We start from the raw sequence: 26844 nt of genomic DNA, 5'->3' as shown, positions 1-26844 counted from the left end.
GTGTCAATGTGCCATTTAGTAATAAATTGTTGTGACAAATACAATATATGCCAACTGGATTTAAGAGAAGTTTGTTGTCAAATACATACACATACATAGTGTAGGGTTTCTTAAAATAATAGGATTACAGCACTGGGCTATAATAAAATGAAATACAGTGCCAGAGTCATGTACTAGAAGTTATAACACGACAAGCTATAGTTTAAGGAGTGAAGGCAAGTGACAAGATTGAGGTGATGCATGTCCTAAGCCTTTTTGAAAAGGTTACTTAGTGTCACAGATATGCCTTTGTTCTGAAGTAGAAAATATTATATTTTCAGCATTTCTTTAATTATTTAAGCGTTAAACTGTTTTTGTAACTTCTAGAATATTGATTTCTGCCTACAGCTTCATAAGTGTGCATCTTGTTGAATTCAGTAAAATAATTAAATTAATGCTCCATTATTTCTATCAGGAAAAGCTATGCATTTTATTAATACTATTGGTATTGTTTTATGATTATGATAGTTGAATTTTAAGGCTCAAAGCATGGTGAGGTGATGCTCAGGAAGCCTAAGAATCTGATTTGTTGCCTGATGCGAGTGAACTTATTTAACCTTATCTAAGGTCTACCTGTATTTTGCAAATGAGACATATAATTAAAAAAATACCTTGCCAGTTTCAATAATGGTTTTTAAAAAAGACCTAAATCTAAGTAAAGTTATTCCAGGAATTTTTTGTTACGGATATATTGATGCATGCCACTATTCCTGAAAGGTAATTGGCTTTTATTAAAATCTGTCAATAACTTCAATGTAGGTAATAAAAATAATTTATTTAAGTTACCTTTCTCCAATCTGCTGCCTTCCAGAATTTAAGGAGTCAGTGGGAAAACAATGCTAATCAGTGTGAGAAATACTAAGCTAGAAAAGACAATGCTTTAACTTGATATGAACAATCAGTTTCTTAAACCTTATACTTAAGTTTAAAGGGTTTGTTATTCATCCTTACACAGAGAGATGCATAAGATCAGCTCAAGTGATTAGAAATAGTAGTCAATAATTCTTCTAAAAGGCTGGCACTTCACATACTCATTTTAGTTTTTTATCAAGGAAGACAGATTTTCCTTCTTCCTTTGAAAATTAATTGGGTTAGTGCCACAGGTACTTCCTTGTACTGTGATAACTGTCTGCTGGTGATAAATATTACATCATACTACTGGGTGTGTGTTTTGTGCGAACAGCTTCCTGATAGAAGAACAGCTGGTTTTTCAGGTTGTTGGATAGAGCAACCTGAATCAGTATCAATACCCTGTAAAGCTGGTTGGAAGAAACATTTCAGCTATTATATCCTGGATATGGTAAGGCTTGATTAATCAGAATGCCATTTGCAGAATTATTTTCATTTAAAGGCATACACGTTCTTAGATTCCCATAATTGTAAGTTTCTCTTTATCAAGCTGTCCTGGAAAATAAAAGTAAGAAATGAGGTTTGATTAGGCAGTTTGTTTAACATGGTAGCTGTTAATTTGTTTAACTTCCTGCTGGGTCAGTGAATGAAGCTGGGATGTTCTAAAGTTATAAATTTCTGTGATTTCAGCTTAAAATATAGCATAGTAAGAGATAATTTTACACCAAAGGTTTATTCTACAATGATGCTGTGATTGAGTAATATTGTTTTTTTTTCTTTCTGTGCTTCTTAAAGTAATTTTATAATTTCAACAAGTCAAACTGAAGTGTTTGCTATTCTACTGGAATGCTAAATTACTATGCTGTTCCTGATAGGAACAAAATAAGGGAAGTTTCAGTGTCAGTTGTTAAATATAATGATTTATTCAAAGCCTGTTGAGCTACCTTCCTTATTGCTTAAATTTGGCCAGAAATGACTGGTATTCAGCCCCATTCTCTTTCTGAAAAATCCATGCTTTATCTGATGAAAGTACTGCTATTAGACTCTTCAGGAATAAAATATGGTACACTTTCTCCATTATGAAATATTTCTCACTGCATTTCAGAAGGTACAAACTGATAGGTTGAAAACCAAGTTAGTATCATTGATCATGATTGAGCCAGAGATCCCTGACATGGAGTGCTTCAGGACTTGATGTTCTCACCCCTTCTACTCAACATCCATAGGGGGCCACTAGGTGAAGTCTATTAGTTTGGAACCAGGTATCATTAATGTGCTAATGATACTCAGTTGTATGTCTCAGTGTTGGGGTGACCAAATAACACTGTTAAGATCTTGTCAGCTGTGCAGGTCTCGATGGGGAGGAACAGGCTCAAACTCAGCCCTGAAGGATTGAATGACTGTGGGGTATTTGGGCCACACAGGTCTGGAGATGTTTCACCTTTAGTCCTGAATGGGGTGGCACTCCACCCTTCGGAACTAGTGCACAATCTGAGAGTCTTCATAGACTTACAGCTCCTACTTGAGGAGCAGCTGGTAGCTGTGGCCAGGAAGGCCTTTGCACTAATTCATCTAGTGCGACAATTGTATCCATGCCTGGACCAGGAGGCAATGCACTCTAAATGAGGTTGCCATTGTAGACCATTTGGAAGCTGCAGTTGATATAGATTGCAATGGCATGGGCAGTTTGGGCATGCTACGATGTGCCACATAACAGCTCTGCTTCATGAGTTTCACTGGTTGCCTAGTAAGCTTCTGGGTATAAGATGCTGTCTATTACCCTTGAAGCCTTTCATGGCATAGAGCTTGGTTACTTGAGGGACAGTTTGTCTTCCATAGTTACTGCCATCTTATACAATCAGGAAGAGTCAGCATGTTTCAGGCCCCATAGATTATTCAGTGTCAGTTTCTGGCATGCAGCTCTGTCACAGAGCTGTCCCCAGAACAATGTCCCCCCAGAGATTTGCATGGGCCCTATCCTGCCCCTATGCAAATGAGCCCTTTGAACCTGGCTCCTCCCCCAGGCCTTGGAGTAAAGTAGGTGGTTGACCCATGTATGATGTTTGGTCTGAAAGTGTTAATATTATTTTCTGAAAGTTTGTTTTTGTATGGTTTTGTATTTTGTTTTAATTGTTTCATAGTCTACATCACCCAGAGCTGTGATGGGGTTGGGTAACCTGTAAAGTAATTAAATAAATAATTTTCTCCAGAATTGATAGAAGATAACAGCTAAGAAACAAGTAAATAATAGATTGAAGAAAATCAGAAATAGAAGCTTATTAAGAACGAATTGGGGGGGCTGATCCACATGACCAGCTTGCCCCAACACAAGTATAGTACTGGCTTCTGACAATTTTTTCAAGGATGGGGAAAAAATAACATCGACTTCTACCACTGAGAAAGGTAATATTTTTCTCCTCCATAATAAAAATAGTGTTTTTGGATATGTACTCTCATGTGGTGCAGTCTGGTTCTCCTGCTGTTCTTCATTTTATGGTAAGCTACCATTTCTATTCCAGCTGGCTATTGTGCGCAGAAATTTCCCCTCTCCTCTAATCACTGCTTCTGCTCTGCACAGCTTTAAAACAAACAAACAAACCCAAGTTCACTAATGAAACAATGAAAAGTAGGTGAAGGGGAAATATTTCAAAAATGTATTGCAATGAAGGTCTTGCAACTACGAGGCTGAAACTGTGCAGAATTAATTTCTTTGAAGCCTGCTATTTTCATCCCATTCTGCTTACCCACACACATGCACAAAAACACAAAAAACTGCAGAAGTTTTGACACTTTCCCATCTTCTATCAGTTTGAATCTTGAGTCTTGTTGCTTTTGAATTTTAAATCGCAAATCAAATCATGCCAGCCTTGAAAATCAAATTCAAGTCACACTGATTCATACACCCTGTAGATAAAGGTTCAGTGGATGCAACTTTGGTCTGTTCTTGTCAGTTAAAATAGATACTTTCAATGTATATAATATGAGAATGTAGACAGGTTCTTTTCAAAGGTATGGTGTGTTATATTGTGCTTGACCCTTTCTCTTGCTGGCTGCGGAGAACAGACTCAATGGCAAGTGTTGAATGTGTCTTTGTGATACAGAATGATTCCTTCATATATAAAAATGTAGTGGTGAAATTTTGTACTGTAAATTATTAAGTTTTCAACAGTGTTCATTATTACATTATTTGGCAAGGTCTTGGAGTGTATTATTATAGCTCTATAGTATTCTAGGAAAGTGAATGACATCAATTACCTAGATCTATATCAAGCTAGCTTCAAGACTTGTTATGGGAGAAAGACTAGTTGAATAATCTCTGCTAAGAACCAGACAAAGCAAGCATAGTTCTCTTGGTTCTATTTGATTTCTCAATGGCTTTCATTATGTTGGAGGGATAATTTCAGAAGGTAGTGCTGTGAGATCCCCATTCATCCAAAATCTGTTGGCTTGTGATGTCCCTTAGGCTTCCATCTTCTCTTCTTCTATTTAGCATGTACGTGGAACTGGAAGAGACTGTCCCGAAACTGTCTCAGTTTCAGTATTCTTGTGGGTATACAGCATCTGTAGTTTCATCTTCCCAGATAATACTTGAATTACACAGACACATACAAAATCTGCCATGTATATGTAAAAGCATTGGTGCACAATAGGTACCATACTAATGACACTCTTATTTCTCCTTTCAGTCAAAATCAAGGGAACTGATTAAGTTCTAAATCAATATTCAGTGTTGAAAACTAGCAAATAAACTGACGTTTCTGTCTAGGGAAGACAGAAATACTATAATCCTATTTAGTCAAATGGAAGATCAGGAAATATGATTCATCCTATATTAGACAGGGTTATTATCTTTGTGAAGACTGAGAGTCACACCTCAGGTGGACTGCTGGAGTCAACCTGAATCCAGAAGTCTAGGGATTCCTGGTTGGATTCCAAGGGTCATATTGGTTAGGAATGGGTTTGTACAGTTAAGGCAAGTGTCCCAACTGTGTCTCTTCCTGGAAATGACACATCTAGCCAAAATCATATAAAATAATTCACTTCAGCAGGTCCAGACTGCTGCAGTTAGACAGGGCCTGCTGTAGGGAACATGCAGCTTGTTTGTTGACATAATTTCCCTGGCTATTCTGTTTCCTGGTGTGAGAAGGCAGGGAGAAGTGAGGGCCTCAAACGAACCATGTTTGCTAGGGGAGAGCGCTGTGCACCATGGGGCAGCCTTGGGGGTGGCAGGAGGGAGGATGGGCAGAAGGCACACTCGCACCAGAGTGGAGAGGGACGGCAGGAGGGAGGAAAGACTGCAGGCAAGAGGCACGATCGCACCAGAGTGAAGAGAAACGGCAGGGGGCGGCTGTCGGGTCAAGTGGGGATTGGAATGTGTATTGCGCTGATTGGATTCGGAAAGTGGAATGTCTGCGGTTTTGCGGTTAATTAGCGGCGCTCCGGGGCAGTAAAAAAGGTGAGATTGTGAGCCAAGCCCTCGCAGGAGGGGGAGGACAGATAGGGGGTATAAAAACCTGTCAGACCTTGCTTCGGGGTTCCTCCATTGCTGCGGGAGGGACCCACCTTTGCAAACGTGCCCAATAAAAACTTCTGTCTACTGGACAACCGAACCCGTGTCTGTCGTTTTCTGACAAAATTGGCGAGCCAGCCAGGAGTCCTCGACGTGGACCGGACTGTGGGGAACCGGTGAGTAATCGGCCGTAACACCCCGTTGAGGTGTCTCCCGTTTTCCCCGGAGTCGGGTCCAGGACGGGACTCCAATCGCCAGTCAGACAGAAGTAAAGAGGAAGTCGGCCGACGAGGAGACCTCCGGGAGGTCTGGTGAGTACAGCCTACCCATAATCTCGGGGAGATTAGCGTGGTTACGAGGCGTTGGACGCCGCAAGGGGACAGAAGAGTCCGGGACCTTCTGTAAGGTGGGAAACGTAGTCAGGAAGGATGGGTAAGGCACAGAGTAAGAGTGTAAGGCCAGGGGCCAATGGGAAAAACGCAGTAGGGGGAATCCCCACGGATTCTCCATTAGGACAATTGTTGCAACAGTGGGAGACACCCTGGTTGTGTCCATTCACCAGGGGTCTGGAAAAACCGACCATGATAACTTTGTGCACTAAAGAATGGCGAAAATATCCACTAGTGGACCCCGAATTCCCCTACCATTGGAATCCCCAGTAATTACTGGGTGACCCAACTAAAAAACTACATTGTGGAGCATAAAATGTTAACACAGGAACCCTATGTGGAAGTCTGGTTCCATGTTCATTGGGAGGGGCCTCGACCCAAGTTAGCCAAAATTTTTGTCCAAAAAGAACAGGAGGATGAGGAGGACCTCTGGCTGACTAGACCTCAATGGGGGCCACTACCTCCTCCTCCTCCTCCTCTTCCTATCGCTCCCCCTCCGGCGCCCCCACCCTATCCCGGGCTGCGGAAAGAGCTGGACCAGCTGAACCAAGACATTCAGAACTTGCCCTTTATTCTAAGGTCGGCCAGTGCCTTCCCCGTCCGGGAAGTCCCGAACGGAACGAACGCACAGGGGGTGACCGTCACCAGTTACGTAACAGTTCCCATCAAACCCAGTGAGTTGAGGGAATTAAAAAGGACCCTCCCTCGTATGCAAGAGAACGCCCATACCGCCGCCGAACAATTGGAACTTTTTCTCGCCCCGGTGGAATACTCCTGGGGGAACTGAATTACATTTTAGCCCACCTCTATACGCCAGAAGAGAGGGGCCAGATTTGGCGAGCTGCGCTCGGGGCTTGGGAGCAAAGGAATGCAAATGTCCCAAATGCCCTGGCCGCAGATACTAAATTCCCTCTGGCAGACCCAAATTGGGATCCCAATAATGCTGAACATCGGGAGAACATGAGAGGAGTTTCCCCCTGTACGACTAGGGGGGTCATGGTTCCCCAACCGGGACCCACGGGGAACCCTTGGTAAACATCACGGTGGGTCCCACTGGCGAGGAACAGCAGTTCCTCGTGGACACCGGAGCCTCTCGAACATCGCTGTGCCAACCGATCCCAGGGATTGCGAAATCCCGGGGCACGTCGGTATCGGTGATGGGGGTGGGAGGCTCTCCGGTCAAGGCAGACGTACTGGAGGAAGTGAGACTGGAGTGGAATGGGAAGGAGGTAACTGCAGATGTGTTACTGATCCCACAGGCGAGAGTAAACTTGCTGGGAAGGGATCTCATGGGTCGTCTAGGAGTGGAGTTGTGGAATGTGGAACAGGCAGAAAGGATGTGTTTGTTGCGGGAGGCGGACATGGAGGTTGTGAACCCTGAGGTATGGGCAGGAGAAGGGGGGGCGGGGCGGTTTCGCATAGCCCCAGTTAGCATCCCCTTGAAACCAGGGGTGACGGGTTTGCGGCAAGCCCAATACCCGCTGTCCCGGGATGGGAGGCGCGGGCTGAAGCAACAACTGAGATGGACGGTGCTGCCCCAGAGGTACACCGAGAGCCCCCTCTTGTTTGGACAGGCATTGGAAGAGAAACTCCAGGGGTTCCGGGCCCCTGGGGGTTCTCGGGTGCTGCAGTATGTGGATGATTTGTTGGTGTCTGGAGAGAAGGAAGTAAAGGTGAGAGAAGACTCAGTGGCTTTATTGAACTGTTTGGCTGAAGAAGGATTGAAGGTGTCAAAAGGGAAGGTCCAATTTGTGGAAAGGGAGGTCAAGTATTTAGGACATGTACTCCGGAAGGGCGAGAAGTTGATTGATCCTTCTCGGATACAGGGGATAATGCAGTTGAAGCCCCCTCATACTAAAACGGAGGTGCGGCGGTTTCTGGGTCTAGTAGGATATTGCCGGCTATGGATAGATGAGTACATGAGCAAGGCTCAGTTTCTGTATGAGAAGTTGAAAGGATCATCTGACAGGGTAGAATGGACAGACGGGGACACAGAGAAGTGGGGAGAATTACGAAGGAGCCTGGTGACGGCCCCGGCTCTACCGAACTTGCCCCCCCCCCTTTCACCTATACATTACAGCCCATGGGGGAACTGCCATTGGAGTGCTGACTCAGAGACGGGCTGGGAAATATCAACCAGTGGCCTTCCTGAGCAAAGCCCTAGAACCGGTGGTGAGGGGATGGCCGACTTGTGTGCAGGCAGTGGCTGCCGCTGCTGTACTAGTGACAGAAGGGAAAAAACTCACTTTTGGGAGCCCCGTGATTGTCCATTCACCCCATCAGATCTTAAGTGTGCTTAGTCAGCAGGCGGCTGCTTGGATGACAGAAGGGAGGATGTTGAAATATGAGACAGTTCTCCGGATAAGTCCTGATGTGGTGGTAGGAACAGACAGGAATTTGAACCCAGCGGAGTTTCTTGCGGGGGAGCGGAAAGAATGGGAGCCGGCGGAGCACGAGTGCTCCACCCTGTTGCAGCTGCAAACAAAGACCCGGGAGGACCTGCAGGAGGTCCCGCTGGAGGAGGGTGAGGTCTGGTTTGTGGATGGGTCTAGCCGAGTAGAGCAGGGACAAAGGAAGTCAGGATATGCGATAGTGACGGCGGAGGGAGAGACAATAGAGAAGGGGGCACTACCAGCAGACTGGTCGGCTCAGCTGTGTGAAGTGCACGCTTTGAAACGGGCACTAGAGTTGGGAAAGGGAGTGTCCCTCACCGTCTACACAGACTCGCGATATGCCTGGGGAGTAGTGCACATTTTCGGGAAAATTTGGCTGGAACGGGGTTTACTCACAGCTGCTGGAAAGGGAAGGTTGCAGGGAGGAAGCAGGTCATTGGGTTACAATTGAGGGGACCCCAGTAGTGAGCCGTGCTGACATGAGGGGGATGGTGGAGAAACTGCACGAAGGGTCTCACGGGGGGTGCAGGCTTTGGTAGACACTGTAAAGCTGTGGGAAGGGCCAACGGGGTGTTGAAGCAACATCTCACCAAACTGGGGCTGGAAACAGGGCTACCTTGGACAAAGACACTTCCGGTTGCCCTGCTTCGAATGCGGACAGCCCCTCGCAAGGATGTGGGGGTCTCCCCATTTGAGCTGATGATGGGAAGACCTTTCCTGGCTCCAATGGGAGAGCCTATCCCCGAGCTAAAGGATGCCTTCCTGAGAAAGTATCTCTTGGTACTGTCACAATCTCTCTTGTCTCTAAGAAAACAGGGACTCCTCGCTCAACGGCCCCCTTGCTGAAAGACCAACACCCCCACAAGCCAAAGGATTGGGTCCTGATAAAGACGTGGAAGGATGAGAAGCTGAAGCCGTCTTGGGAGGGACCATACCAAGTTCTCCTGACAACTGAATCAGCGGTTCGGACCTGACAGGGGGGTTGGACCCACTACCATCGGGTTAAGCGAGCTCCCGACCCCCGACCATGGACTGCCCAACCGGGAGACGGACTCAAAGTAAAACTTAAAAGGAACTGAACTAAGGCAGGGGAGGAGATGACCAACATAAAGGCGTAGAATTGGCGCAGACAGCTTTGATCACTGGGGATGATCCCCGTGGGGGGGGGGGATGTTCTATCATTTTGGGTCTTCTCCCATACCAAGACCCTGGACTAATCAAAGGCAAATGGCTCTAAATCTCTTGGGGATAACCAATGCAACTCAATGTGTATATTTCAACAATACCCAGAACCGTACCCCCCATTGCCCTCAAAAGGTCCTGCTTTCACTTGTGGAGGGGTCTATAATATCCCTTACGCCTCAACCCCTCTATACCTACCTAAAGGTTTCTTTTTGTTATGTGGACATGAAGCTTACACCTATGTTCCAGCCTATAGTTCAGGGGGCCCTTGTGCCATAGGGCGCCTGACCTCTCTATATGCCCTGCCTCCAATACAAGCGCACCCATCAAAAGAAAAAAGAAAAAGGGAGCTGCCATCTGATTGTGAGAGTGATGTGACACTCTTGTCCGAAACAGAAGCCATGGCTCTGGCCCTCTCCTTAGTAGGGGTTCCTGCACTAAGCGGAAGAACTTACCTGGACCTAAGGAAGGTGGCCTGCCTCCTGGCTAAAAGTGTCAACCTTACATCCTCTCTCATTGCAGCCCTCACTGAAGAAGTCACTGAGATCAGGAGGGCGGTCATTCAAAATCGGATAGCTATAGACTATCTCCTATTAAGGGCAGGACAAGGCTGTGAATCTTTTCAAGGTCTTTGTTGCTTTAACCTAACCAACAATGAGAATTATATTGAAGCAAAACTAGCCAAGTTGAAGACCTTAGCCTCTCGCATATCCGAGGATCCAGAGGGATGGAATTGGTCGTGGCTCACTAGTTGGTTACCTAACTTTGCTTGGTTAAAACAACTTTCTGTACTAGCCATTGGCTTCATTGCCTTACTGGTCCTAGTATGTTGCTTAATGCAATGCCTCCCTGCTTGTGGGAATTACCTGTCCCAGTGTGTGAAGCCCCGGGTCCGGGACAAGGGAGCAATCTTGTTAGTCAGGTTTGAGGCCCAACAGAGGCGTGAAAAGAAAAAGGGGGGATTGTGAGAAGGCAGGGAGAAGTGAGGGCCTCAAACGAACCATGTTTGCTAGGGGAGAGCGCTGTGCACCATGGGGCAGCCTTGGGGGGGTGGCAGGAGGGAGGATGGGCAGAAGGCACACTCGCACCAGAGTGGAGAGGGACGGCAGGAGGGAGGAAAGACTGCAGGCAAGAGGCACGATCGCACCAGAGTGAAGAGAAACGGCAGGGGGCGGCTGTCGGGTCAAGTGGGGATTGGAATGTGTATTGCGCTGATTGGATTCGGAAAGTGGAATGTCTGCGGTTTTGCGGTTAATTAGCGGCGCTCCGGGGCAGTAAAAAAGGTGAGATTGTGAGCCAAGCCCTCGCAGGAGGGGGAGGACAGATAGGGGGTATAAAAACCTGTCAGACCTTGCTTCGGGGTTCCTCCATTGCTGCGGGAGGGACCCACCTTTGCAAACGTGCCCAATAAAAACTTCTGTCTACTGGACAACCGAACCCGTGTCTGTCGTTTTCTGACACTGGTAAAATGCTAAGTGCTGATCATGACCTATAAAAGCCTACATGATACGGAATCAACTACCTAAAAGCCTGCATTTTCCCTGACTAGGTTTTAATTTATTTGGGAAGGGCCCTTCTCTTGATCCCAGCATCGTCAGAGCATCTGATGTGGAAAAGAGGATCTTGAAAAGTGAGGGAAATGTTCTTGATGGCTGCTCCCAGCCACGGGAACATTCTAGCATGGAAGGTCAGGATAGCTCTTTCTGTGCAACTCTTCTAGCAAGAAAAGAAATTGCATTTAAGCAGATTTTTAATCTTTAAAAGGGAAATGGCTTTTGAGGAAGAGAGAGTGTGAGTTATAAGGGCATCTGTTGGGTTTTGAATGTCATTATTTTTAATTGTGATTCCATTTCAATTATTATTATTTTTATTAAATATTCTGATTGTGCAAACAAGTGGACATACATTATTGTCTTGAAGTTACTAAAATATTAAATCATTTCAAAAAAACTGTTTAAGTAAATGTATATTTAATTTTAATTCTTAATTGTTGTTTTCATTTCAGGTAAAATGATTCAGGGCAATTATTAACTTGAGGATAACCTATGAAAGAAGATCACAACATGTTCAGGAATTCAAGCAAAAGTTCCAGCGGACATTCAAGTCACTAAAATCTCTTTTGATATTGACCTGAAATGTATGAATTAGCTCCTGTCAAGAAACTGTGTAACACTTGGATGTTTCCAATGGTGTGCTCTTAAACTCTGCATTATACTGCCCTGCCAGAAAACACATATATTAAAGAATAAAACGATTGAAGGAACATGTCTAACAATGCAGAAATAATCAATCTATCATTTTTATTAGAGCATGAAAGAGAAACAATATTGGGAGTATTAAAAAGAGATGAATACTTGAAAAAAATGGAAGATAAACGAATCAGGTAATCTTTAAAAAATATCTATAGTATTTAAACTTCCAAATATTGGAGCTTGGTTTGGAAGTGTGTGGCTGTTATCAGTAGCAGTAGCGATACTCATAAAATTTGCATTTTGCGCCTTTTTCACATGCACAGCTTTGGCCTCAAAGAGTCTGATTTAGTCTATTTAAAAAATAATCTTTTTAAAAGATCATTCTTTGTGATAACTGGAGCCTAATTAGAAATTGTGGATAGGAAACCCAGGTGCCTGTACACAAGATAGTAGTGCACAGTTTCACAGAAATCTGGATATAACTTGCCCAAAGTAGTGTATGTGTCTAGCACTAACATTATTTTAGTACAGGTATATTTATATAATTTTTTTTTAAAAAGACTGAATTATGCAGTACTGTAGCACAGACCTTTCCTGGTTTACTGAAATTATTGAATGAACTATGGTTATCATCTGGTTTCACTGGTATATGTTATGATGCCTGTGTTCACATGTTATGTTGTACTTCTAAATTCTTATACAGATTCTGGTTTTATTGTTATTTCTAACTAATACTGCATATTGTAGTTCTCATTATCTAGCTCAGAGAATGCATTTCGCATTGATTATTAATCTGTGGTATGGGCTATTATTATTACTTTGCTCTAATATTTTATAGAGGGCATGGTCGTTAATTTCTATGCTACCTTTTAAAATAGTTGAGGCTATTAACTAATCTTTATTTTTTCTTTCTTACATTTTGTACATAATATGGATAGAATTTTGGATTTCCCCTCCCTTAACACAAATAGTGGGCTTCAGTTTAAAACCCAAAATGGCACAAATGAAACTGCCAGTGTGCAATAAACCTTAATAAGGCATGAGCGAAACCAGTGCTGGCAATTTAAGAAAATGCTGACTATTCAAATGGTTAACTACTTTTGAAGTTTTGTAGAATGCTTGTATTTTTTTGTCTATCCTGGTCCTAAGTAAGATAGATAAGGATAGAAAGTTGGCCAAAAATCAAATTAATCTTTTGCAGAGAATAAAAGAGGAAATAAGCCACAAATTAGCCTCCACAGAACCAAAAGCATACCGCTCAAGTCTTAAAAATCGATGTGCGGCTAAGCAGCTGACTGACTGCTCTCAGGTAGACTTTATTACCTGTAAGCTCATGGATGTCTCTGGGTTTAGATGCACTTTGCTCTCCTTAAGGACAGCAGTCAGTAACAAAGAGAAGATTCAACAAGAAGAGCAGAATGCAGGCAGTGATTCTTCACTAACAAAGGAGACTGCACGGTTGTTGGGGTGTGATTATATATACACACACACACACACACACACACTTTTTATTAAGAATTTTGTTTGTAATAGTAAAATCTAATCTAAACTTAAAGAAAGAAACGAAAATAGAAAGAAGTAAAACGTGCAAGAAAAAAGAGAGAAGAAAAAGAGAAAAGGAATATAAGGAAAGAGAAAAGAAATATATAAAGAAGTGACTTCCACCATTCATGATCACAAGTATAAGCAAATTTAATGACTCTTCACCCCCTCTAAGGTTACAAACATTTATCTCTTCATCCCATATCCCAACTCTTATCTATAAACAAATCCATAAAACATCATCTTGTCAGCAGAAAGTCCATAAAGGGTAGCCAGAAGTAACACTTCTTGTTTTAATGTTGATCATATAAACCAACTTTATATTACTTCCTTTAACTTCTAACAGTCTTAATCTTTAGTTCATTAAATATCGTCGCAGGATATGATTTCTCTTCATTTCTTCTTTGTCCCATTGCACAGAATTCCTCAAGACTTTAACAAGCCTCTTTTGTAAATCCAGTAAGAAAAAATTATCCAGGTCACTCTCTTGGTTTGTCATTTGTATTTGCCTTTTAAATTTTAAAGCCTCAGCCAATGTCTTTTGTAGATCCAGTGAAACATCCTTTTCTAAGTCATTCTCTTGGCCTGTCAGTTGTAAATCTGCTTTCGATACCCTCTCTATCTTGTCTATCCATAGGAGCAGACATCAATACTGACATTGTTGATATTGTGGCTACTATTTTCTGAATCCATTCTTCAAAAGTCTCCTTCAGTATTTTCATTGTTAGAATGTTTTGCAACATTTTTCAGGTTTGTAAATCTTTCAACTACCTAAAAAGTTTAATCCTCTCTAGTGTCCGGATTTGGAAATCATAAAATTGCTTATCTTTGTTTTGTCTTGTAAAAACCAAAACAGAATCTATTTCCCGCAAGAAGCTGTTTATTCTTTATAATTAATTTCAAAATCTTATTGTAAAAGTTCCAATATTCCAATTTTATCTGGACTCTTAGTCCATTTATAACTTTCTAAGATCAAAATCTTATTTAGCTTTTTGCTGTTTATTTCAGATTTTTTAAATTCTTAAGCTTGTGATTTAAATTTTCTTTCATTCAGGATTGAAGGCAGACTCACCTGGCATTTTTAGACTTGTCAGTCTGAAGGTGTCTAATAGCTTAGAAGTAGTTAATGAACAATTTCCAAAAGTGATTAGAAAGTGAGTTTTGCGAACTTAGTATCCCTTAAAAGTCTCTGCCGCAGTTGTGAGCAAGATAGCTAATCCTGTCGTCTCCCAGCGCTCAAACCTGCGGAAAACCACTGTCCTGCAGTCTCCTCACAAGGAGCAGCCATCTAGAGCACATGTGGCAATCTCCTGTCCTCTCCTTATCTGGAAGGGTTCCAAGGAACTGGTCTACTCACCAATTCCTTGGTCTTTGCCATGGTCTGCTTTTGCACAGCCATCTTCAATTCGCCATACCTCCCCCAGAAGTGTGGGATGTGTCTGGATTGTCTCATGCCAATGATATTGCAATAGTCTCCTGGCAGATTTCTCTGATTCCTCTCTGTCCATCCCCTGATCAGTGCCAGATGGGCTGTTCTGGATCTTCATGTCTTAGTACAGCATAGGGCTGTTCACTGGCTTGCTGTTTGAGCCAGAGCCCAAATTAAACTGCAGTTACTTGTGCTTAGATCCTCCAGTCACAAACTCCATATTGTCTGCATTATTTATTCCTGCAGTCCTGTTTGTCTTCTACATTCCAGTGAGCAGGACCTTCTTTTGGTTCCTTGCTCCAGAGTTGTAATTCCTAGGTTCTGTGCCTTTGGTGAACTTGCCCCATGACTCCACAATCAGCTCCCTTCTTTCCTGTGGAAATCTGACAGCCTTTCAATGATGTTTAAAGATTTTTTTATTTGATGGGTAGCTTAGTGTAGGGTCTGGTTGTTCTGTCCCACTTTTATTTAACTGACAGTTCCAGGTTAATACCGGTTTTAAATTATTATACATGTCTTCTCCTAGGGCTCTATTTTCAATATATTGCTGTTGTGTGGTTTGTTTTAGTGTCAATTTATGTTTACTGGGTTCTGAACTAATTTTATTGAACTAATTATAATTGTTGTGGTTTTTGTTTTGTATTGTATTTTGTTATGTAATAAATATATCCCATTACTCACAAATGCAGACAGAATGGCTGGCAGGAGGGGAGGGGAGGAGTAGGAGCTGAGGATTAGTTCAACTATAGAGCAATACTTCATATCAGACTTTTGATTGGCCCCAAAGTTTTACTTTGCTGTAGTCTTATCAGAGTATCCCATACCGGTAAAAATCTCTACAAGTAATGTGTTCTTCTGAAGAGTCAAATGTTTCATGACATTAACTCTATAGTGTAGATTCCAGCAGCACTTTTTAGTAATTGGTGAAATCAGTCTATCACTCTTTAAGCAAAGGATCTTGGGCTTTACTTAACAATGAAAAAAACAAAATAAAATAATCTTTAGTTTGACTTAGTTTTCTTCAATCTCATGTCTCCAGAAGAATTGGGGCTACAATTTTCATATTTCCCAACTGGCCTGCAACTGTTGGATTGATATTCTGGGAGTTGTAGCATTTTGAGGGCATCTGGTTGGAACTGCTGAATTAACTCATTGATTTGACATCCTCTATGTTTATAGTTGGTTGAGACAGTTCTAACAAGATACTACCATATGCACACTGAATACATTATAATGTACAAAGATGATTAGTTATATTCCTAGCCTCTGATAATGTACACATATTGAAGGACATAGTATATAGGCTAATGTCTTTCTTGGGAATGGTTATGTATATTGACGCTGTAATCATTCCAGATTTATTAATGGGATTAATACAGCTGTAAAATGCATTATTGCATCATCTGTACCTTCTTCATAATATCTGAATTAAAGTTGTCTTTCATAGAGCAATTTTATACTGAAGTTCACATAGTTGCTCAAATCGATAAAAATATTATTGTCTCTCCCTTAAGCATTAGACTCATTGATTTCAAAGAAAAGAAGGCAAGGTGCTAGATATTAACTAGGTATCTTGAAGATTTATCTATGTACTTAGATTTTTATCTTTTAAAATTCAAACAGTTAAACTTGTTGGCAAAAGTTGTTCTTATTCTCCATGTGTTGCTATTGAGTTTATCCTGCTGATGCAGAAAATTATTATTATTATTATTATTATTATTATTATTTTGGCATTGTTAAACAAGAGGCAGTGGTTATTTAGAAAGTGGGTTGATAGTAAATGAAGTTCAGATTATTCCTTTGCTTCCTCCATTGCATGTTCTCCAGAAACACTTAATTGCTTCAATTCTGAAATCAGAGCACATTGTCACAATCATCAAATGATTCAGTTTTGAAGATACCGTAGGGAGATGCAAAACACAGCTGCCAGAAATTATAATGAACTAAGGCAGCAGTAAGGTACATCTCAGTTGTTTGGTTATGCTCCTATTCTTCCTTTCTTCAATTCCTGGGATTATTGGAGAGTTCTTTTTATGCATATTCTGCCCAAGGTCATACCTATCTAACTTAAAAAAAAATAGTTGCATTTGGATATTTTCAGGCCATTTTAGTCTATTTCTGGACATTACTAGTGCTAGACTTCCACTGGTTGTATTCCAGTTTGATAGAGAAAGTTATATTTTTGCAGAATCACAGAACTGAAAAGCTGCCTATCTTCCAGTTAATAAATTATGCCGCATTATGAAGAATATAAGGGGAAGCATATTTTAGCAGAGTTTTTGAGCAGCAGCTCCAGACTAGTAACACCAGTTAATCAAGTAATTTGATTCAGGGCATAATCATTGCTAAGTAGTAGCATCTGTGTTTTGCATATTAAAAGTCCAACTGCAGTCTCTGACATCTCCATATTGGCCTGTGGAAGAGTCTTGTCTGCAATCTCAGAGAGCTGCTGGTGGTCACTGTAGATAATACTGAGCTATGTGGATTAATGGCCAGTAATCCATATAGCCCAGTATTATCTACAGTATAGATAATACTGTATAGCTATACTGTATGATGTATAGCTCTCCTTGGGAGTACCAGAACCTGTTCCAGATTCAGTCAGGATGTTGGCTGACTTAAAATTGTGACCGCTATTTCTCTGGTATGTTAATGGGTTAATTCAGACTTTACTTTGGTAAACCAAAGTTCTTCCTGAGATCTTCATTTTATCAAACTCTAATCTTCCACTGCATCCAGTTTACATATACTTGCAGCAAAAGGGGCATGAGAGACTAGGGATCACATTTATTTTATTTGAGATTCCCAGTTTGCTATTTGCTTCTGACTTATGTTGTATTGGAACACAGCAAAAATGTATTGACCATTGGCCACTGCTTAAAACCACATTTTATAGGTTTGAAAACCTGCATTTGCCCCAGATTATCCAGACTCACTTGCACAATGTCACTGCTCTGCCCCTTAGCGTGGTATCTGCATGGGGCTGGGAGTGGGGACAAATAACATTTGCATATTAAAGTTATCATGCAAATGCCACAACCTATGTCAAAAGTTGGGATACAATAATGTAATGGAGGTATTTGCATGATGAAGTTATCCCATGTACCATCATTTTGGTGCCCTTGTGGTTTGTTATGGAAGTTGCTGGCTACTAGCTAGTGAAAATAATATTAAAACAATGTCTTGTTCCTGGACTAATGCAATATTAATGTTCTATTTATCAACTGAATAGGCCCTTAAAATATTGATGTATGTGTGACTCAGGGTGCATTCTCAGTGGCAGCACAAATGCTAGAGGACAAAGAGCTAGTGTCAAGCTAAGTATGTCACAGCCACATCTGATAGAATGAAAATAATTGTAAGGCAGTATTGACTTGGAAGGGATGGTGCAGAGAACAGCAGAACAGGTATTTTATCGTTATGCTTCTGAAGGTTTGCTTATCTTTTTTGCAGCAAGTACCATGCGTTTGTGTAGCTGATAATGGGTTTGATCTTCTGAAATATTTAGTCTCTGGGGAAAATGCATGTCACGCCGTACAAGCTTTGTGAGCCAGAAATTGCTGTGTACTCTCACAACTGCCTCTCTGCAGGAGCTCCTTGTGGAGGCAGAATAGCAGGCTGTTGGGCTTGAAACTGTATTGTGGGATCCAGGAGGGAGCTCTACCTAATGCGGTGAAACTTTAATGTATCACACTTGGATTATTGACCCAAATTGAACAAAGCTTTGTCTCTCGGTGTAAGGCAATCAAATTATGATACATGTCCCAGCCATGTTAATATGATTTCACATCCTAGAATAATCCATTTGCTTCATCCCTCTGCCCATCATTACTTTTGAGAACAGCCTGTTTTATAATGCATAAAATATTTTATACTACCATGATAGAACAAACAACCTTGATTGAAATTGTCATCAATCATGACCTACCCCTTCATGTGGACAGCCTATGTTACTTGAAAGAGCCACTCTGGTGTAGTGGTTAAGGCCCCAGGCTAGAGACTGGGAGACCGGGAGTTCTTCTCCCGCCTTAGGCACACAGTCAGCTGGGTGACCTTTGGCCAGTCAAAACCTGCAAGCTAGATGGATCCTATGTTGGGGAGGGATTAACCTTTCCTTTCTTTTGCAAGGCAGTTCTATACAAAATCGCCCTATGAAGTTTGTGTCCGGCCTGGGAGCAAAGTCTTAAAAATATTTTAAACCAAGATGATCCTCATTGTATTATCCCCACCCTCTTTGCACTGCAGTTTTAAGGTGGGAAAAGGTGATTGTATACAAAATGCAGTCAGACATTTCATATATCTTATCTGGCTTATTTAATATTCCATAATATTACAATTCTGAAAAATACTGGGATGCCTCATTAATAGATACACATCAGTTTTTGATGCTGTTCTCAAATAGCGTCTTGCATAAACCCCTTGACTATTAATGAACCAACTAATTCAAATATTTCAAGCTGTTTTTGTGAACCTTCTGAATTTTTTTTTCTTTTCTAGAAAACTGAAGAATGAGTTATTAGAAGTGAAACGTAAAGGTGGACGGCATCACCAACAAGATAGCAGCAGGGTCTGCGCTCGCTGTCAGAAAAAATTGGGCTTAATTTTTGACAGAGGAGACCATTGCCAAATATGTGACCTGAGAGTTTGTCACAAATGTCACGTTATAGGAATTGATGGCAGTTGGAAGTGCACAGTGTGTGATAAAATTGCGTAAGTCTTGTTTCCTAATAGCAGATTCATTTTCCTGATCTCTTATATTTTTCAGAAAATATGAATATCAATAATAGGTTAGGGATAAGAGGTAGAGTAAAGACAGTTGGGGCTCAGTTTGTGCCAAAGAGGCTGAGTTTTGACATTCATAAAATGGAATACTGATCAACATTTGCATTCATATTTTCTACTGAGGTTGAACCAAGACATTCTTCTGAGGTCAGCCTTCTCCTGTTAGCAGGGCACTGAAGTGAAAGATGTCCAGTGCGTTGCTAATAAACATTGCCTTGCCTTGAGGACTCCAGAATCGTTGTGGGTGTGATTACTCAGAACTTCTTATAGGCCACAGTGGTAATACGGAGCACATTTGGTGATCTGAAAGAGTATCTTGTAAAATAGCACAATGGCTCTCAGCACCAGGAAAAAGGTCAAAGAAAATGCAAAGCATGTTTTGCTCTCTTACTGTATTTGGATAAGACATGTGAATGGTTGATGAAGCAGATCTCCAGAATAAAAAGCTCCTTAAATTGTGCAGCAATAAAATTATGTTCTAATGTAACTTACCATCCAGTGTTATTGGGTATTTAAATATAAAACAGTTGAAACATTTCTACACATCTTTTAACAGAACATGAAGAGAGTGACAAAACAAATAGTATAGCATGTTATCAAAGATCAAGTATCACTTGTATCGTACATGCAAAAGACATGTTAGTAAGTCCTCACCTTCATATAAAGCTTTCTTACTTCAAGGGGATTAGATGGGAAAAGACAAATTCACACTCAGCTGTGGAAGCTCATTGGGTGACTTAAGGCCAATGGCATCTCTCAGTCAAGCATACCCTACAAAGAAGTTATATTAAAATTGGAGGAGGGAGTGTTATCTGTTCTACCTCAAGATATTACATATAAATCTTATAAATGAATGACTGCTTCCAAGTTTATAATGTACTGTATGGTAATTGCAAGACATATTTCAATTATTTAAATATGGCTGCAGTTAAGAAAATTATGTCAGGGCAATTAAAGTTGCTGGTACTAAAATCGTCATTCTTGAAGTATCTCGCACGCATTGCTTAGTTGTTTTCAGTGTCTTCACTGAAATCTTTAATTGCTCGTGTGTTCCTAGCAACAGAAACCCAGAATGATGCAGAAGGTAGCACAGCACATTTTAGGGTATCCCCTCGTATTTGCTCAGATCAGAGAGATCTTTAGCTATAGAAACTGAGTATATGTGTTTTGAAGCACATGTATAGCTACCCTGCAAGGGTGCGGTGCAAGAGAAAACTGGTAATAATGAGCATTCAAGCTATGTTTTGGGCTAATTATTCACCACGGCTAATCCTTTTATTCAGGCAGTTTCAAGTTCCTTAATGGACAATTTTGACATCCTTCTACCGCATCCTATTCAGATTTTAGGAGATCAATGATCTTAAAATCTGATTAAAGAGTAAAGAGGGGGTGCAGATGAACTGTGTATGGTAAAACACTTCTGCTGTGGTCAGCATATTGACGCGGTCTGTCCTAACAAGCTGATTTTCACCCAGTTACTTGATGATATGGGAAGACCGAATCAAAATAAACTGCATTCGCCCTACTCCCTGTTTTGTGCACAGTTGGGGCAGACCCAGTTCAGCTATGCAAAGTATGAAACGAGGCATCTGTCTTTGAAGTATGAAAGGATCTGCGTCCTCAGAAGGGCTCTTGTGGCTTCCTCAAAGATTGTTCCCTTTGCAGGTGTATATGCATACATGCACATGGTGGTTCCGAGAGAATCAGGATGTTTTCCAAAGCGGCTGCTTCAATGTTTTGAGCAGGGCTGTTTCAGTAACTAACACACTTGGTGAAGTGCCCCTTTCAGACGTTTTGCATGATCCTAAAATGCCAGCTTAGTCCCACAAAACTGCCTCCATCTAGTATCTGCCTAAGCTATAGCAGGATAAGGGAAAGTAACAGCAAAGTTTGAGTATTACACTGAGATTCTAGTTATTTTTATCCTACAGCTATAAGAGGTTTCTAGATTAAGATCTTTATTTAAGCCTGCCTTATTTATTGTTACAAATAAACAGTTTAAGGTTTCATTTTTATTTTGTCTGCAAACAAATTAAAACTCTGACTTTTCACATGCCTCTCTTTACTTAGTAGATAAACCTAATTATAGCAGAGAGTTGCCTTGTTCAATAAAAATGCGAGGTACATTTAAGTAGGCAGCAGTTTGGAGGGATCAATTATGATTCAGGAGGCAACCATTTATTACATATTTTATAGTAGCTACAGACACAAATATTAATCTCTCTGCCATAGTGTTTTGTTGGGATCCTTCTTAAATCAGGAGTAGCCAATTTATGATTCTAGGGCAGTCATCTATAGGAGATTTATAAAGTCAAGATGATGGCTCTGGCCACAGCCCACTGCTTTTTATTTCCTCAGGTCATATGTGGTTCTTGGCCTAATTCTAAAAGCCCACTGCAAGTGATCAGATTCTCTTAGAGCCTGGTGGGAGGGAGGGAGGGAGGGAGGGAAGGAAGGAAGGAAGGAAGGAATTAAAAGAAAAAATATGCCTCCCACTCAGGAGCTGACTTGCAGCAATCAACAGGAAAAAAACTGCCCACGTCTACTCAGAGACTAATGTCTAGCTTTATAAGAATCCATTTATTTATTTATTTATTTATTACATTTCCTCCCCCCCACTCCCCCCAATGGGGGACTCTGGGCAGTTCACACAAAACATTAAAACCATAAATACATATAAATACATAAAACAAAAAAAATTAATTTAAAAACGTTATTTAAAAAGAGGAAGAGAGTCCAAGAAGATGAAGGATCTGGAGCTGAAGACAGCAGGCCTCTATGGGGCCAGCCATCCCTACGCTTGAAGTATTCCTTCCCTACCCCAGGCCAAGGGGCAGAACCAGGTCTTCAAAGCCCTCTGGAAGGCCAGGAGTGAGGGGGCCAGTCTCATCTCCGGGGCAGAATATTCCAGAGAATATTTTAATAACAGCGTACAACAAGCTTTACAAGAACCCTGAGTGCAACAGTTTAATTTTAATGGAATTGCTTGACAATTTTTTTCAAACTGGCTGGACCCCTTGCATTCACAAATTTGATTAACGATTTCATCTTTAGATCAAATTAGCTTAAATAACCCATGTGAAACCTCAGTTTGTTTATATTCATGACCCCAAGACTTTATTGCTTGAAACTTTGGGTTTATGAACCTCTGATTTCTTTTAGCCCTCTAATAGATCCCTTTGACACTAAGATGCTTGTTTTGATAAGTAAAGTCCATAGAAAGGAATTGCTGCCTGGCAGGGCTCACCCGGAACCTGGGCATCAGTGGGCACAGTCTCTTGGCCCTGTTGCTGCTGCCTCTTGCTATTTATCCTGCTGCCCTGTTTTCCAAAAAGGCAAGCTGTGGCTCAAGTGAGAAGATGAAGGAATATTCCTAACTTGTCCCATACACTTCCTCGGGGTAGAAAAAATAAGCAAAGGACTATATACACAGAAGTGAGGTAAAACCAGGCCAATTCAGAGGAAACCATATCTTTCTAAGAATCCCTAAAACCTAAAACTGGTATTGTCACCAGGGGCCTGCATAATTCAGGCAAGAAATGAGGGGCCAATGTACATCTGAGGGATTCTGCCAAGCCTGTTGATGCTGGTGACTGCCCTTGTATCTGAAACATACCAGTGAACCTTTGCTTGGCATGAGGATCAGGCTGTTGGGTTACAGATATAGAACTAAACTCTTCTTATATTTGTGTTTAACTCTCTGCTACAAATGTTAAGGTACCTAATTTTTTGGAAGCCTAGCAGAGGGGAGTCATTGGATAAAATACTATTTAGAACACAGAAACTGAAGTGTTAAACTTTCATCCTTTCCCTTATTTCCTCTAAGTTTTAAATACATATATTTGCATATAATGTATTAATTACCTCTTAAACTGCACTTTATTGTAGCTTACTGTAAATAATGGTAAAAATTGTGGTGGTGCATTGTTTCCAGTTCATTCTCTTATATTACATAATAGGTATGGGGTTTGTTTTGTTTTCTTCTGTTAGTAATTTCTAAAGCAATGCTCACAAATGTCTTGGATGGATGAGGTGACCAGAGGATTAATGCCATTGGTTGGATGACTTTTCACTGTTTACATTTTTTTCAAATGCAGGCAGCTTAGAGTAGTAACAGGCGAATGGTTCTTTGAAGAGAGAGCAAAACGCTTCAAGCTGTCCAAGCTCCTTGGAACTGATATTGTTCGGCAGTCTATTCTTCGCAAAGCCCCAGGTAAAACTCAGAAAAGGAAAGTATCTTATTCCCAAGTAGATACATGGGAGCATTGCTGAACTACATCTCCCAGCAGCTCCAGTTTGCATGGCCAGTGGGAAGTTGTATATGAGGAGTTGTAGCTGAGCAACTTTGGAGGATCACCAGTACCCCAAACTGATTTAAAGTATTGCTAGTTTCTTAATTATCATTTGCATTATTGCAACATAGTTAAACTAGTGTGTCCTGAGTATATTATCAGTACAATATACTCTTGTAATGAATGCTAGTCTTTTATCCAGTGCGTTCAGATCATTGTTTAGCGTTAGCTGCTGTTCCAGTCATTTGAAAATTATTTGTATTTAACTCCATCACATTTATGAACAAGCCATTTAAAACCATATGGAATAAATCCTAGACCACCATTTGGGAGTTCTAATTTTTGGTTTCTCTTCTTACCTTCTGGCATCCCTTTGCATAGCAGAGAATATTGCCCCGAACACATAGGCCAAAGACCAGATACAGCCCTCTCAATTTAAACGTGAAATTTAAATTAATCTTGAAAAAACCTTCCCAGCAGCATGAACAGCTTGACAGTGGAACAAATTCAAACTGTCAAACCTGTATATCCCTTTTTGTAGCAAAGAGTAAAGCTCCCAGCTCAACCTGTATTCTGATTAAGAAAAACATCATGACTAATAAATGTTTCAACTGCAGTTCAGTACAGCTCTTTCAATGTAGCCTGGGTATAATGTAGTACATTTCAGGAGAGCTGTCATTGTGCAGAAGTCTCTTGTGCTGGATAATCCTGAAATATATCATTACGCCTAGAAATCACTCTGCCAAACACTTAATGAACACCTTCTCAATTTTATTTTATTAATATAGTTTTCTTCTTCAGTTTTTGAAGTTTTGCTTGTAGTTTAGGTTCAGCTTAATAGAGAAAACAGAGCTATCTTGCAGTGTATAACATTTCAACAATATGTATGTATTGATAAGGCTTTTCCCTTTAAAAATTACCATTTAATTTTATTTACTTGATAATTAATGCAAATAATTCAGGTTGTGTTGTTGCTGTTGTTGTTGTTGTTGTTGTTGTTATTATTATTATTATTATTATTATTATTATTATTATTATTGATGCCCTGCCTTCTTCCAAATAGATTGCTCAATTAGTTAAACACAGAATCAAATAAAAGAAGAACAAGAATATAAATCAAGAACAATCATAAAAACAATTTTGAAAAGTCACTTAAGAAGCAGATATTGCAGACCAAGCATAATTTAAAAAATAATAAAATGTAGAATACAGACTCTCATGCAATTAAAAAATCCCTACTGACTTTTGATTTTGTTCTGATGTCTCATAATATATAGTTTCCTCCTATGTTATAGGAATGGCTTGATAACTATTCAGAAAGGCTTCCAAACAGAGCCAGCACTATCTACTGTAATATATATACTTTATACTGTATATACACATGCACATACACATACATATATAATATGTGCACTAGCTACTGTATTGTATATAATATATGTACCTGAATGTAGGACACAGCTTGTTAGTAAAGCTTCATGCCAAGTACTATATAACATTGTACATGCAGACCTGGAGAGACATTTTCATGACATCTTGGAAAACTCTTGCCAGTCAAAGAACTGTATCAGTCAGGCCTAATACAGAATAAGGTAACTTTCTGTCCTCTTACATGGGAAGACACTTTGGTGTCATTTACCCAGGGAAGATGGCACCAAAGGCAGTATGCTTTATAAGGCTATCTGTTCAATTAGTTTCTTATACAAACTGCAGTACCCTTACCCAATCTGATGCCTTCAAGAAGTGTTGGGACTACAATTCCCAACTGTCTTGTTGGCTGGGAATCCTGGGAGGTGTAGCCCTAATATATCTGGAAGGTATCAGGGTAAGTAAAGCTGCATTAGAACAATCATGCAGAGCTATTGCTACAAAGAAATAGATATTTATCAATGATTATATTCTTCTCTATGCTATGTGAAGAAACCTTGACTTCTTTGACTTCTGATACATTTTTGAGTCTAGCACAAAATACTTGTTAATAATGTTTAACGCTTAAATGGCTTGGGATTAATATTAGGAAAAGCATATCCTATTACATAATACTGCCTACCATCTTCAGTTTCTTGGGTCTGCCTCTATCTGAGCTTCTATTGCCAGACATATGTAAAATGATTTTATGGGGGTCTAAAGCTCTCTTTTCTTGCATTTATTCCCCACCTTTGCCACCTTTTTTTAAATTTGATGTTAGTTGTTCAGGGTATTATATGAAAAACTGAAACATGTACAGTATATACCTATCTCAGTCAGTGCAGTAGTGACTGGTGAGTTAAACAAAAAGTTATCAGACAGTGAATGCTTTTGCTTGCAGAGGTCCCAGCTTGATCCAGTGATGTGGAGTAATGGGTTTAGAACTTTTCTTCAGCATGTAGGAAATTTATTGAGATAATGTATTTCTTTCATTTTAAGATTCTTCCTCTGAACTCTTAGAAGGCAGATCCAAAGATCATTCTCCAAAAAGCTTAGAGGATACATCAAAACAAGATATGTTAGCTTCATTTACAAGTGGGACAAAATTAGTTCTCACTGGGCCTAGGAAAATAGGGTAAAGTATCCTTTCATAAAATGTAATGGTAAAATGTTCCTATATTTCCAAAACAAAAAGTGAAGTTTTTTTTATTATAAATAAACATTCCTTATAGTTAATCTTAAGTATTGTTCAGTTATAATCATTAAAACATTTTCCGATAAAAGATTTATAGTCATTTTCACTTTACTTTCTAATATTTATAAGAACATGACTGAAAGTCAAATTTTACTTAAAAAGGGATTTCAGCAATATGAATGCTAGCTTTTTCTCATCTACAGTTTCCTCATATAAATTGTTCAGCTTACAGACAAACTGTTTTTTTCCAATTGGCTGATATGCAGTACAAGTTTTGGTTGACTCTTTGGAAAAATTATTATCTTATTCTTCCATGTTGGTAATAGTGGACTTACTCATACTGAGATAGGTGCAGTTAAACCTTGAAATCATAGGCAGCAGGAAAATTAACCGTCACAGCAGAGTTATACTTAAATAGGCTGTAAAAAAAAGGATTCTGAGATCTTTTGTGCACTTATGATCTTTCATACAGTATTATTTTAAGAGTTTTATTAAAGCATATATACTATCTAATAGTAAATGTTTATCCAAAATATAGTGTGATATAATCTCCAACATAGTGCTGATCAGAAATTTACTGGGAATTTTAATCTTATCCTTTTGGAGGACATCAGATTGAGGAAGGCTGCAAAAGTGTATAGAT

General features: G+C 40.4%; 1 protein-coding gene across 1 annotated transcript in view; it reads left to right on the top strand.

The window, feature by feature from the left end:
* Positions 1-1265: 1265 nt before the first annotated feature.
* Positions 1266-26844, top strand: part of SYTL5 (synaptotagmin like 5) — a 50817-nt gene continuing 25238 nt past the window's right edge. The window contains exons 1-5 of the mRNA XM_088144783.1: positions 1266-1339; positions 11368-11745; positions 19023-19235; positions 23405-23520; positions 26006-26141. Of these exons, the coding sequence (XP_088000909.1) occupies positions 11627-11745; positions 19023-19235; positions 23405-23520; positions 26006-26141 (584 nt within the window). The 5' untranslated portion in view covers positions 1266-1339; positions 11368-11626. The remainder of the gene's footprint in view (positions 1340-11367; positions 11746-19022; positions 19236-23404; positions 23521-26005; positions 26142-26844) is intronic.

The sequence above is a fragment of the Python bivittatus genome, unplaced genomic scaffold, assembly GCF_059951505.1.
Source record: "Python bivittatus isolate LINGU-HERP-01145 unplaced genomic scaffold, Pbiv_v1 ctg000350_np1212, whole genome shotgun sequence".
NCBI classification, from domain to species: domain Eukaryota; kingdom Metazoa; phylum Chordata; class Lepidosauria; order Squamata; family Pythonidae; genus Python; species Python bivittatus.
This window is presented reverse-complemented; position numbering and strand designations above follow the sequence as displayed.